At 37.2% G+C, this 15,042-nt stretch overlaps 1 protein-coding gene across 5 annotated transcripts in view; it reads left to right on the plus strand.

Annotated features, from left to right (window-relative positions):
- Positions 1-15,042, plus strand: part of RASA2 (RAS p21 protein activator 2) — a 45,522-nt gene that overhangs the window by 18,657 nt on the left and 11,823 nt on the right. For 4 of the 5 annotated variants that reach the window (XM_021536952.3, XM_085587725.1, XM_085587722.1 and 1 more), the window contains exons 6-12: positions 5,023-5,106; positions 6,877-6,949; positions 8,159-8,235; positions 9,593-9,691; positions 11,768-11,924; positions 13,104-13,252; positions 14,549-14,663. In XM_021536952.3, the coding sequence (XP_021392627.2) occupies positions 5,023-5,106; positions 6,877-6,949; positions 8,159-8,235; positions 9,593-9,691; positions 11,768-11,924; positions 13,104-13,252; positions 14,549-14,663 (754 nt within the window). The remainder of the gene's footprint in view (positions 1-5,022; positions 5,107-6,876; positions 6,950-8,158; positions 8,236-9,592; positions 9,692-11,767; positions 11,925-13,103; positions 13,253-14,548; positions 14,664-15,042) is intronic. The other variant, XM_085587724.1, reaches the window with a different exon arrangement.

The raw sequence follows: 15,042 nt of genomic DNA on the forward strand, positions 1-15,042 counted from the left end.
CTAAACCAAAACCATGACTGGCTAGGCAGTGGATTCCTGTTGATTTGGGTCTGTAAACAAGACTGTAGAAACTTTTTCTGCTGATCTTCTAGATGAGTTTTATGATTAGGATTAATATAAAAACTTAATTCCGGTTGCTTTTTTTTGTCATAAAGCACAGTTAATCTTCCTTTGGTGAAGGACTGTCTTAGAGCTCATGTAGAGCAGGCTAAGCCCTGATTTTACACATAATTTTTGTATTAATTGTAAACTTGCTCTTAAGTTGGATGCAGATACACTCACAGACTGTGAATTAAAGCTTTGTTTTGTCTCTGATACTAACTGTTTCCTTTTCTAATGTGTGAATGAGGAGGGGGGAAAGTGCAAGAGATTACCTGCTGACACAGTGTGGGTTGGTTTTTTTTTTTAAACCACAGTGGCATATATAGTAACACATTTCACAAATACATGTTTGCAGCTCTTGCTGGGAGTCCCTAGAACCAGTTTGCATGGCCATTGTTTGCATATTTGCTGCTGCTGAAATAGATGATGCATGAACAGTTTATTGGCAAATTAGGCAGTTGAGTGGTGGCACCTGCCTTCTCCAAGATCAACAGCCCTTCAGCTCTGAAAGAAGGTTTTGTGAATTTACAGTGTGAATATTCAAAGCCCAGAAATGGTTTATTACAGCCAGATTTTGACTTCATTGCACCTACCTTTCTAAATGAATTATACACCATGCTCTCTCGAATTGACCTGCCAGTTGTTACTGTCCTGTTTATACTTTGTTCGCATGAAGTTGTTCTAGCAAACAGCAATTTTTATGAAGTGTACATACAGATATTAATGGCTGCAGTTAGGGAGTGTCTTGATTTGAATGATGGAGGTAGAGTCAGTCATTGAGGGGGTTTATTGTGGGCTGGGTCTTTTTAAGGACTTACTTTCATCTTCTAAGCTGAATATATGCCGGTTATATCTGAAAGCCTCTCATTTCCTATATGAAACTCCTCTTGCACAACAAACTACTGAGATGAGGATTAATGAAAACTGAATCATGTCTTACACTGTACTGGGACAGGGCATCAGCTGGAGAAAAGAACCAAAGTTCTGTTACCTGTTGCTTAGATAGCACATAAGCATATAGAAGTCTAAAATATAAAATAAAAGGCTTCTAAGTTCCTGTCTACTATTTCAAACTCTATGCATTTATGCCTTTTGAATGACAACTGCCTAGCCAGATAGATGGAATGGTTTGTCAAAGCTGAAATACTTTTACTGTATGTTAGAAATGTATTTATTATGGTTGTCAGAACAGGAGTGCATATTTAATGTTATTTTGGTTTTTTTGATTGGTCAAAATATTTGGCATTTTGTTGGTGGTGGTTTGCTGGGATTTCTTGGTTGTTGTTTTCTTTTTAAAGGAGACTGCAGTTGCAGCACTTTGCCTGATTCTTTGAGGAGAGGCAATATTCCTGTGAAATTTGCTGACTAGGTAACTGAGTGAGGTTTTTTCTTGTTGCATTCAAATCTTCCATTTATGTTAAGTCTGCTCTAGTTTAGCCACTTCAAACATTTTCAGGATTTTTAAACATGTTTGCTGGAGGCTGTTTGTTTAGTAGCTTAAAAGTATCAGTAGTGATTCAGTGCAGTGTGCTCAGTCCCTGGGGAGGAACAATCTAGCTCGGTCGTGCCAAGTTGATTTAATGGCTTCTTATCCCTAATGGCTGCTTGCCTTTGGAGCTTGGGAGGGCTCCTTCATCAGCAGGGTAATTCAGTTTGCCAAACTGACAACTGGCTTTTAGGTTAAAAGCTTCCTGTGAAGAAGCAGAAGCAGCAGTTCAGCTGACCTGGCTGTACTTTCACATGTCTAAGGCAGACTCCAGCCAGTACCTGTAGAATGGATGTACCTGAAGGGATGGATATGAGTGGCTGCCTTGGGGTGAGAGATGGAAGGGGAGGAAGTGAGGTAAATTTGGAAGAAATTTTTGTGCATGATAGGTGTGGAAGAGAGAGATTTGGGGATATTTGGAGGTGATGGTCAGGGGAGGTGTTGGACCAGGACAGGCTGTCTAATAAACTAGGCAGACTGTACTTGCTGGCAGCAGAACTGAGACTTGGGCAGGAGGCAAAAATGGAGTGCTAGAGCTGCCTCCACAGGGAGGCCAGGTGGAGCATGAAATCAACTTGAGGTGGCAGATCCATGTGGTGAATCGAGAGATTCTAATTCTGCTGCAAGGTTGTGAAGTTGTCAGTAAAATGTTTTTCAATTCACAGGAAATCACAAACAAGCCTTTCTTTAGTTTGTGTATGTTATGGTCAAGAGAACAGAATGGGCTGTGTGACCGAGAGTCCCACAGACTCATATCTGTTTGCTAGAGAAATCCAGGAGCTTGGTGATCATGTCAAAGACTGTAAGAACAGAAATTGTGGTGTTCTTGTTAAAACAGCTGAATTCTCTTCAGATAAGGTTGACTTATCCACCTGCTATGGATTTCCTGTGAGGTTCTGTGAGAACCCTGGGCTTGGTCTGGGGTCCCATGTGGTGGTAAAGTCTCTCCTCCAACCCATGCTTCTAAAGAAAAACTGCCCAGGCTCTTGCTGTTCGGTCTCAAGGCAGTTTATTGTCAGTTATCCAAAAGATTGTCTTCTCAGGCTGTGGCTGCTTGGCCAGCGGCCTGGGCAGAGGCACACACACACCCTGACATCCTCTCTGTCTGTGTCTTCTTCTTCTCTCCCCCTGCCCAGGGCTGCTGCTATCTTTTATATGAGATATTACGTATTACCTGTTTATAGTTTTCCCCCAATACCTACTACCTATATTACAAAGTGCTTTTCTACTCTAAACCAATCTGTGAGTGCCAACATCACCAAGAACATGGAGGCAAGGAAGAAGAAGGAGGAAGGACAGGATCAGCCCACTTTCCTCCATCTTAGAACTTCTGACCCCCATGTACAAAGTAAAAACGCCCCTGTACAGGTGCTAAAACCCCCCTGTACAATACTAAAAAATTTTTCCCTCTACTTTGTAACTACTTTTACTACACTATCTAACCCTTTGTGACTGCTTGTTCCACCTCCAAAGTTGGTAGCTCATTCCATGGCTCAAACTCAAAATCACAGCTGTTTCCAGCTACCTGCCAGGGTCTAGAATGCTTCTGACCAAGGCCTAGAACCTCTAAAAATGTCTGAGAGACATTTTGAGTTCCAACAAGGTTCAAATTGCAGCTGATTCATAGTTACACTCGGCACTTGCACCTGAAACTGCAAAGCCCGAGGAGCTGCAGAGGGTGCTTTATGCTACAGAATGCCCATCAGTGTGAAAGAATCGAGTCCTGCCTCACATCAGATACCCCAATAACTGAGAAGTCTAGACAGTTTAATTTTGTTGCCACTCTTCTGTGCCACTTATGTGTTGGAGGAGGAATCAATTAATGCTTATGAAACAACTGGATGTTTCAAGAACCCATTTAAATGGTGGGTTTGAAATCACTGTAGTGTTCATTGTGATTCAAAAATTATTGAAATGCTGAAGGCCGCATGCTTGATAACTGGAAGAAAAATAACAAATAATTGTGCAGTGGCTGAGCACTAAATGTTCCCTGAACTGGCTAAGACAAAGGGACTTTTGCAGGGGGAAATACCATCTGGTTTATAATTGTGCATACTCCAAAGAGGGTGGAGTTTTGAGGCAGCACAGGAGTGTTAGTGTCTGTTGTTTCCACTCTTGTGTTTGAATTTGCAGCTCCTGTTACTCTTAACACCATTTTTCTACAGTACATAAAGCATTTATTTTAAAATGTGCACAGCTACATAACTTCAACTTGATGTACACAACTTATTATTCCACATTATGATATTAGAATATTTACTTCATTGTTCATATGAATTTAGATGAGTTATTTTCTCCTTAAGTTGCCTAGGTTTTGGATTTTGTTCAGACTAGCAAATTATGACAATTGAAACTTTCTTGCATTAATTTAGTTAAATTCCTGCAATACAGCCAAAAAAATATATTATTTTATAGAGAACAGGAATGCAACATTCAGATCTTATGAAATTTTGTCATTTGCAGAATGTTTCTGGACTTAAATTACAGTATGGTTACATTAGAGCATCATTTTGCTAGAAAGTCTGGTTTCTGCAGCAAACTCTTCTGCTTCGCTTTTGTTGTTCCAGTTTTTTTTAGTTAATGCTCATATGTGGACAGCATCTGAAGGTTAGGCCACTTGCTGACCCAGCTCTGTGTTGCTGCTGTGGTGATTGAAAGATTGCAAGACTTCACAAAAGGTCCAGAAAAGGTTTCTCTGTCTCCATGATCATTAGTTGCCAACCACCCCGTCCCTTTTGCATCAGGACTGGTGGACACTGTGCCTGTGTAACTGTTAAGCACCAGTTTACCACTTACTCTGAATTATGGAAGAAAACAGTATTTTTAAAAGGGCCATTTAACCCTGAATATGGACTACTGTGAAAAAAAAAACAAACCTTAGGCACTATTTCAAAGATAGAGCTGGAACTATATACTATAATAGTTTCAGATGTTTAATTTTATATATAATTTCAGGATTTGACTTTGCATTTCTTAGCATAACTCAGAATGTAATTTATCCAAAATTAAATATTTCAATCAATTTTAATGCCTTCCAGATATAGTTGCTGCCATTGGTTGAGGCCAGATAGATTTTCGTGGGCCTTGAGAAATCAAATTTAAGTTAATGAAATCTGCAATTTTTCCTAACATATAGCAGTTCTTTTACTTAGGATTTTGTCATTCATGTGTGATACTGGAATTTCTTTATCAAAGCCATTCCAAGAGTTTTGTTCTCAGAGAGCCCCCCGAGTCTGACTGTATACTTGAGTATTATTTTCTGTTATCTGGAGATCTTCTTCAAGTACATGCAGTGTGTTGGATCAGTGTATAGCTATATCTGTGTGTAATACAGCAGGACATAAAAAGTTTTCAAAAAGAAAGCATTGTTTGGATTTTATTTTTTAAAGCCAAATAATTGCTTCACTGATCTATCGTTTGCCTTTTCCTTGTAGCATAAAGGAGTGCCATGGGTTGCCTCTTATAAACGGACAGAATTGTGATCCTTATGCAACAGTCTCTCTTGTGGGGCCTTCCAGGTAACATTTTAGTATAAAATTAATAAATCTAAAAATGCTGTGATGTTGAATTGGAAAAGAAAGTGATAGGTTTTATGCAAAATCTTCTTCTGTGCTCTCACACGTACATCAAATCTCCATGGATACTGTTCTCTCCCTTCCCTGCCATATGCTCAAGCCTGGGATGGTGTTTGGTCTGTCTGAATTGTCTGCACTAGTCAAGAGTCACTTACGACTCAGTTCTTTTTTACATTTTGTATTGGATTTCTGCCTAGCACTTCCTGTTAATTTATGTGAAATTCCTGTATGTTGTGATAGAGTCAGTTGCTTACTCACCTTCCTCTCTTCTTTGTTTTTCTTAAAGTGTGGGTTTCTTTGCAGAGAATGTGTAGTAATTGGGAGGAGATGAGAGAGGAGAGGTTCTGGAACACCTTCAGGATGCTGTGTTCAAAGTCCACACAGTTCAACTATCTCCCTGTTTGGGATCAGTAATCCTCAGTAACTGCTGGGTTTTTTAGTTTAAGAAAAATCCCCCATCCCACACATTTGCTATGTCCCTGCCCAATAAGGAGGATAAGTTTCAGTTGCTTCTTTTTTTGCCACATCAGACCCTTTCCTTTCTCCGGTGCTGAGGAATTGCCTTAGTGAGCATAGTGCCAGGATGTGTTGTATCAGCTGTGCTTGGCTTAAAGGCTTTGGAAAGATTATCCCTGAGTAAGCTCTGCATTGAGCTTTTTTTTTTTTTTCTCTTTGGTAATAAATTATCATATTTTTTTAGGTTTGGCTTGGGTTTTTTTTTTGTTTTCTTTGTTTGGGTTTTTAATAAGAAGAGTAGGGAGGCTCACCCATTTTACTTAGGAAACATGGGGCTGAATGGCAAAGAAGGTAAATTGACATACATTTTCTGTTTGAGTCCTGTGATATGGATGGAAGTGGGAGAATGTTGGTCCTACCAAATATTTACCCTGTTAGTATGGGAATATATGTGCAAATCTGACAGGAATTCCTGGTTAAGATTTTCCAATCTTATGCATGTGTGACTCAAGTACTATAACTTACTATATATCCAGTGCCTGAAAATAGGTAGTTGATACTTAGGCCAGTTTTTCTTCTTCCTTGTCTGTTTTTCTCACATATTTTATATTTCTTTCATTTGGAAAGCCATTTTATACTACTACAGCCCTTTGCTACATAAATAAATAAATAAAACTGTATTCCTTTATAAAACTTGTGAAATTAAAAAATTACCAAAACCAACCCACATGGAAGTGGGGACAGTTGTTTTGTTCAACCCTGTGCTGCTTCATATCTAACATGAGCAGCAGTTACTTTCAAAGAAAACCTTCACTGTCTTGGCTATAAGCTTCTGTCTGTAAAGAAGCAGTGGGTAGCTCATCAGCAAAAGAGGGTGGGAAAAACAGAAACTGCAGTTGGACGAGATGAGGAAAAGTGTGCTCATTACTTTCAGGCAGTGGTAAAGAAATTTAAATGCATTAGAAATTGTTAATATATTTTAATTAATATGTGTAAGTTTAACCTGTTTGTGAAATTAAATACAACCTTTGAATTGGATAGATACACAGTTAGCTAGATACAGCATTTAAAATTTTAGCTCTTTAAACTGTATTGTGAAGATGAACTAATTCTAAGATTTTCCTCACTGATTGAAGTGAATTGTAGAATAGCAAAAAATATTTTAACTTAAATGCATGGGTCCTTCTTGACAATAGAATGTCTTTATAATTGTGTGTTTAAGTTGTCTATGGTAAAAATTTTACCACATTGGAACAGGAATGACCAAAAGAAGACCAAAGTTAAGAAGAAAACAAGCAATCCGCAGTTTAACGAAACATTTTATTTTGAGGTAACTGTGTGCTGTTCTTCCTGTTTATCTATTTTATGCAACCCTTCAGATATTTTTAAGCAAGCTGCATAGCAGTACCTAATGCAGAAAGCTCTCTTCAGGCAAATTGAAGAGCTTTAACTGGCCTTGCAAATGTAAGTGGATGACATTGTGAAATTTCTGTCTGACTGTAGCATTCCCCTCCAATTGCTCTGTGAGAAATTACTTTCTCACAAGCACATATATGTAGGTAATTCCCTATCTTGAATCACTTTATATATCGCCTGTTGCCATCTAGAATTCTGAAATAACTTTAACGTATCCCATGGACTTCTATTTAAATATTTTCAAGCTTGACCTAAAAAACCCAAACAACTTGTTTATTTACTAAATTAATATAGTGATTATACCCCAAAAAATTATTTAATTTAAAAAACTTAACTTTGTTGTTATTTAGTTGATTTCAATTCTGCATGAGTTATCTGACAATAAAGAAACTATGAGTTTAAATTTTCGTCTGATTTGTGTCAGTGTTAAAGCATGCTGTATTGAGAGTTGGAAGGAGTACAACTATTGCATGTGCCTCAAATGTATTATAATTTACTGGTTTTTTATAAATCCTGCTGGGACTCGAGTGAGACATTGTTTCATACCTATGCACAGTTTCAATGCATGTGTGTGTCTCAGTTGACCTGTTTAAGAATACTGAGTGGGATTTCTTAGGAAGTTAGGATAAAAATGTGATCCAAACCACTCTGGTAACTTTTTGACTTATGATTTATTGGAGTTAAATTGAGAAGGCAGTCCATCAAGAAATGAGAAAAGTGTAGATGAGAGGTGTCAATTGTGCTGTAACTAGGGAAAGAAGAGTGGGCTTCCTATTTGTTGTTTCTTTAAACATTTCAGAAATTACTTCAATGCGTTCATAGCGCTTATACTTAAACAAAATAAATTGTTGCCAGTTTCGTGTTGTACTACTTGTTGTTTTTTCTAATAGATCTATACTGTAATTCCCTCATTTATCAGCCTTCAGTAGGTTTCACCATGAACCCTTCTTGACCCATTTTTCTCCTGCTTTCTGGAAAAAGGCATTTTGTTTGGTCAACTGACCTTTTTCCTTTGTATAAGGAACAGTAGCTATTTATTTATGCTAGAGAGCAGGGTGGGCTTTCTTTGATTTTTGATATCCATAATACAAAAAATGTGTTAATAGGAGGAATTTACTTGCAGGTAACCAGGTCCAGCAGTTACACCAAAAAGTCCCAGTTTCAGGTGGAAGAAGAAGATATTGAGAAACTAGAAGTCAGGTAAGTTATGTAGATTAGAAAGTGATTACATAGAATCATTAATAAATCATAATATTTTATCATCCAGATGATAAATACCTGTTTTATCTTAGTGTAGCTCCATAGAATTACTGATCAGACTTGTAGAAAAGATGACATAGCAAATTTTTCTTTTTTTTTTTACTTGTATTTCTTACTGAAGATGAGGGGTTTTTTTAAAGTAAGTAGTGGTTGAGTGTATCTAGCAGCCTAAACTTACTTCCTGTGCCTACAAGTACCTTCTATCAAATTATATTATTTTGGGCAGAATATTGGTAATAGAATTTGTACTGAAGATAACAGTATACCTGATCCTAGTCTATGGTTTCAAATATAGTTGGCTGGTTTCATAAAAAAAGAGGAGAAAGCCTCTTTTATGAGATTCTTACAATTTCACTTTGCTTTTTAGAGGGACATTCTTTCATCTTTCCTTGCAAATGCAAATACTCAAAGTATGTTTTCCTTTTCTACTACTTTACCCTTAGAGCAGGTCTTTCTGTATTTATGCAGTGTAGTTAGAACTGCAGAGAACCCTGTACTCAGTTGTTTTTTTTTCTTGTGCTCCTGCACATACATGCACCAAATTTGCTGAATGACAAAAAGTCTTCAAGGCCAGCATATGTTTCCTAAGAGGCATCAGAAGAAAAATTTAGCAGTTAATCCAAATAGCCATTATAGAACTAACTTGGTAGGTGTGTTTTTAACTATTAGCTTCATTAATTAGAACTGTATATTTCGTTGTAGATGCAAATATATTTAGAAAAATAGTCATGCCCCAACAAATCTAGTTGTCTTTTGTTTTTGTTTTTGTTTTTTTTTTTTTGTTCTTAACAACTGCTGTCTGTCAGAAATGTCAGAGAGGTAAGAAGTAATAGAACAAACCCAGGGTGCATGTCTGGAGCCGGATCCCGTTTGAGGTTGTACGAGCTGCTGCTTGAAGAAACAAGCGCATGTGTTGGTGTGGCATTGCAGTGTCCCAGGTTCTAGCAGTTAGGTAGATATTTAAAGATACTGGTGAAAAAGTTCACTTGAATTACCTGAGAAGAAATGTGCACAGTTTTGGGGGTGGAGACTACACAGAATCCATACGTTGTGCCAGTATCACTTTTATTTACTGATGCGAAATCTGCAAGTCTTAACTTTCACTGTTTGTTTCTTTATCTGTTCTTTATGGATTAATAAGACACTTGTTTGAGTCTTCTTGATTTATTTAGAATGGAGTGAGATTTCTAACATTTGCTGCCTGCATGCATGTGGATTAGTGCTGTAAGGCAGTTACTGTAAACTTGCTTATTTCTCTCTGGGAGAAAAGAAAATTAAGCAGTGTTCCTGTTTTCAGGGTTGACCTATGGAATAATGGGAATCTGGTACAAGACGTCTTTCTAGGAGAAATTAAAGTTCCTGTGAAGGTGTTAAGAAATGATTCCTTTCAAGCATGGTGAGAAATGGTGATTCGGAAGTGAATTTGCTTGTCTTGCACGGTTGTTTTTGGCAAAGGATATGTTTTATTCTGCCTATTCATTAAACTGTGTCTTCCTGTTCTAATCTAGGGGAAACATGTTTCTAGAGTTTCCCTGCTCAATAAATTAATACCTTGTCAGCAGATACATTTAGCTCTGCTCTTCCCCATGTCTGCACATAGTCACAGAATAGTGGTGTTTGAAGGGGAAGTGTGGAGAGCGAAGGCAAGATGGACTGTAACTGTCTTTTGCTGGATTTCAGTGATCTCTGAGTGCTCTTCAGCCTACCCAGAAAACCTGGCGCTTCTCAGAATTGCATCACTTGTAATTAAATTCCTAAGTCAGACTTACAGAATGAAGAGTTTATTTGATCATTTAGTATGGCTTTTTTTTTCTTCTTTGGGGAGACTCTGGAAGTATCCTCTAGAACCAACCCAACATCATATCAGGGGAGCAGGCACAGGAGCTGGAAGGCTAAGTATGAAGGGAGTTCAGGAAAGAAACACTTCTGCATGGGACATCTCAGCACCCTCCTTTCTGATGTTTTTGGAAGCAGGAGCCCATCTCTAGCTCCTTTACTGTCCCAAATGCTTAGCAGCAGGAAGGGATGAGTGCTGAAAAAGGGATTTGAATGCCTCCAAGTGTGAAAAATACTCTACTTTTAGTTAACCTTTCAGTACAGAGAAAAACATGGAGTAAGTGCTTTCATATCCACACAGAAAACACATGGGAAGGACATGTGTAAATAGGAACTAAATGTAACAAAGGTCTTGGCCAGGAACCATTATGGCTCTGCTCCATGTACCCACCTCGGGCTCCAAGTGTCTTGGATGTTGAATTCAGACTTCTGGTGCTTGAATGTGATCCTGTAGGTGTTTGTTTTGGAGTTTATGGTTTTTTGCACGGGCTTGTTCTGCCAGTGTCTCATCAACAGCTGTAGGACCATATTAACATAAAAACAGGCATTTGTTAACAGCCTGCAGAGAGAAAGATTGTATCAGCATGGGCTCATCAGCAGTGTGCTCTCTGTGTAGCTTTTTGAACCCTAGCTCATGTCTAATTCTCTTGAGTGTGTCTGCTAATATGCTTTGTAGGCACACCTTGCATTAAACATCCTCATATCCAAGTATGATCTGCTTATCAAAAATAGTTCTGTGATTAAAAATAACAAATCTTTAATACTATTGGTAATTTGTGTAATATGGTTTCGAATGCAGCTGAAGTACAGCAGAGAAATTATATGTACTACTAAATATCTGGAAAATAAGCCTAAGAGTAATGCTGTTAAGGAGAGGTTTAAGGAGAGGTTCTCCTGGTAAATCAGTTTTATTTTATGCTAGCATGCCTTCATGGGCACTGCATCTGATTATGAAGAAAAGTCTGATCTCCTGCTTGTAGAGGTCCAAATATACATGATTGTAAAAGAATATTTGGAGATGGGGTTTCAGTTTCTTGGGGTGAGTGTTAAAACTACTGTGACACCACTTAAAAGTTGTTAACTTTTTTTGCAGGGCTGCACCTCCTATTGGAATGCAGTGAAACTGCAGCCAATGAATTGTTCAATGTATTTTGTATTAAGAGTAGAAAAAAATCTGCCTTTTCCCTATATCTTGTTTCTCAAGAGTGGAGCCTGTTAATATTATGTGCTTTTTTTGGTGTCAGACAAGACAATTTAAATTCTTCACATTACCTGTTTCACCTGCAGTGTCCAACACACTAAGTATAACCTAGATGTAAAATGAGATGGCCCAGTGTAATCTCAGAGTATTCCTGCTATTCCCTGTTAACCTACAAAAAGTAGATCCTATTCTACTGTTTGCAAAGATGTGAAAAAAATAAATATAAATTCCGTTATGTGTTACAGATTAATTAAATGTTGCTCGTGTTTTTACTTTTGTGTTTCAGGGATGTTTTTTTATGAGTTTTTTGCCAGTTTTCAGATACAATGCATGTATACTGGAATAGTTAAATGTGATACTTTGCTTTATTATGGAATTAGTCAAATGAATGAAATAGGTATCTAGTATTTTTTATAATTGTCCTGTTGCTTACAGGTACTTACTTCAGCCAAGAGAAAATGGAAACAAGTCTTCTAAAACTGATGATTTGGGATCACTTAGATTAAATATCTGTTACACTGAAGACTGTGTACTTCCATCTGAGTACTATACTTCTCTAAGGAACTTGCTACTAAAATCTTCAGATGTTCAGGTATTTTTGTTGAAAATTTCATTGAAGTGAAAACTAAAGATAGATTATGCAGTTGTGAGACAATATGAATTACTCGTATCTAGATAATTGGTTTTGTTTCTTTGTGGTAATTACTTTAGTCACACCCAAATGAACAGCTTCTAGAGCTCTTACTTCTGTTCCAAAGTACCAGGATTTTCTTCTTATTTTAGAAGAACCCTTGGAGATAGAAAAATAACCTGTGCTATGTACCCGAAGTAGATAAAATACTTTCTTGTTATTGGTTGCTCTTTTCAATATTGTATTTTTCCATTGACCTCTATTGGCTTCTTGGATTTAGAGGCTTTCCAGGGACACTGATTCATTATTGGCACTGAAGGGCAGATAATTAACAAAAAACATCTGCTTCAGAATTTATTTCAAATTCTACTTCTGAATTGTTTCTGCCTTCCCCAGGATGTTAATCAGCATGACTGGATTTCTCACCAGGACCTGGTGAGAAAGAGGGAAGTGTGGTAGAGTGTTTGCATAACACTGGGACAGGAATCAAATCGTAGTAACCAGACTTTATATTCTTAGGTCTTTTACAGCTTTTCATGTTAGTGAAGTACTGGCAGAGGAGAAGAAGGATAAAGGAGGCAGATGTGACTAAAGTATTTGCTGACCCATATTCAAATACTGCTTTGCTGGAATTCAGGAATAGCTGAGTATATAGGTAGCAGTAGTCAGCAGTGGTCTGTTCTACTGAAATAATTTAGGTTTTGTATTGAAATTCCAACTGTACAGTGGCAACTAACACTTTAGATGGGTGAGAACTTTAAAATAAAGTTGTAGTACTGTAGTTTTATAAAGACACAGTCCTTTAAAGATACACGACATTATAGTAAAACAGTTGCTTTCTGCCTCTAACTTGGGTTTGTGACAAAGCCATAGTGTAACCCCTTTAGGGAGAATGAGTAGGATGAGTAGCTACTGAATTCCGTTCTTAAATGTATTTATAGAGTAGATATAATTTAAGTAACTCTGTAATGGAAGCTCAATTTAAATTAATGGAAGTTTAATTGCCATGTTACACAGAAAATATTGAAATTTTCTGTTAACAAACTGTCCATAGTTTCATTAGATTTGATCTGTAATTTTTCAAATACACAAAGAACATTTAACTACTTTACTCAGATTTCATATTCTGCTTTCTCACAGCCTATTTCTGCATCTGCTGCCTACATTCTGAGTGAAGTGTGTCGAGACAAGTATGATGCTGTGCTGCCTCTGGTACGGCTCTTACTGCACCACCATAAGCTGGTTCCCTTTGTTGCAGCAGTGGCAGAACTGGATCTGAAGGACACCCAGTATGTATTTCATGTTTATTGATGGCATGCTTTCTAAAATTAATCTTGGAGTTTCACAGCCTTCATGATACAGCACTGATAAGTAAACCCTTTGGTTTCTTTCTTTCATGTAAAACTGACTAAATGTATTAATGTTTTAATGTTCATTTTTAAAAGCGTTCATTAAAATCACTTTGAAGCTGGGAGTCAGTGTTAAGGGTGCTGGGCAGTTTGGTATAACTTTGTACATAGAGTACATAGTATTTCTTAGAGTGCATAGTTTTTATTGCACATGTCTTTATTTGGCCACTCTTCAAATTTTTCTGTGCGTTAGATCAAAACTTAGAAACTCAGATGGAACATCTTTAAATTGTTGAAAATCTTACCCTGTTTCCTTTAACATGTGTCTTAAATGAGGGCTGCTCTTTTTCTGCAAAGATACCATGTAATTAAGAATGTGGCCTGCATGCTTTGCAAGCTGGAAGCACAGGAGTTTTTCCAAGTAGCAGCATATGGTCTGTGAATTTGCAGCTCTCTGGTCAGGAGAGAAATAAAGCAGATATTAGTAGTAACCATTGCACTGCCAGGTCATGTCCAGTGGAGGTGTGGGAGGGATTTTGTTACCACAGGACAGTTCATTTCAAGGCACTTAGTCTTGATTTCAATAATGTGAGACGGTGTAACTGTGTAGAAGGAGGTGACTCATAGAAAATCATTTTCTAAACTGCATTTTAATACACACATTCCATTGTAATTGAACTGTAACAAAGGCAGTTTAAACTAAATCTCTCAGATTAGAAAGATACACTTTGCACAGCTGGCTGTCAGTTTTCTTCAACAGCTATAATGAATAAAAATATAACATTGGATTAAATTATGTTTTGCTTTAAGTGTCTGGGTTTAGTGGTGTAGTGTAGCAGTGTGCTGTAGCTCCAGATATTTTCACCATGACTACTGAAGGAGGGATTGTATATTGCTGAGATACAATTTTCATTATTTTGGAATTTTCTCCAGTTGTTCTTTCTCATGCTCCACACTGCACTATAACTTTTAATTGTAGAAAATTTCATAGGCTTTTTCTTATGGTTTTATTTATATTCCTGGGTTTGGTAATTGCTGTAATAATGTACTTGTTCATACTCCTTTTGTTACTGGGTTCCATTAGAAGCTTGGTATATGTGTTCTGGAATTCCTGATTAAACTGTATTACAAATACTTTTAAAAATAATTATTTAATAGCAAGATAGAGTATAAATTGAATTTTGTAACTCAACTTGTTGTTTCCCTGTTCAAACAAAATAATTTATTTTCTTACAGAGAAGCAAACACAATCTTCAGAGGCAACTCATTAGCAACTCGGTGTGTAGATGAAATGATGAAAATAGTGGGGAAGCACTACCTAAAGGTTACTCTGAAACCTGTTATTGATGAGGTATGTTACCCTACTGAAACTTCTTTGGGGAAACTCAGCCCCTCTGTGGTATCCTTCTCTGTTGGCTAGTCATTCTTGTTTCAGCTGTGTGATAGGAATCACTCATGTAGGGGAATCCTAGAGGAAAAATTAATTGAGCAATAATTGCTTAAGTTTAGTGGGAGGAACTGTGTTTTGTTATTTATGTTCCAGATGCTTCAAAATAAACAGTTAATGAAAGTGGTTGCAGCCTCTAACACATTGCAGAATTTGCCCATGCAATGCTTTATGTAATCAGTCCATTTGAAAATGCACAAACAAAAATGAGGATGATCATTGCATATTGTTAAAGATGGTTAGGACCCATTTAGAATTTTATTCCTAAATATAAGAATCTGTT

The sequence above is a fragment of the Lonchura striata genome, chromosome 9 (genome assembly GCF_050655825.1).
Source record: "Lonchura striata isolate lonStrDom1 chromosome 9, ASM5065582v1, whole genome shotgun sequence".
Taxonomy (NCBI): Eukaryota; Metazoa; Chordata; class Aves; order Passeriformes; family Estrildidae; genus Lonchura; species Lonchura striata.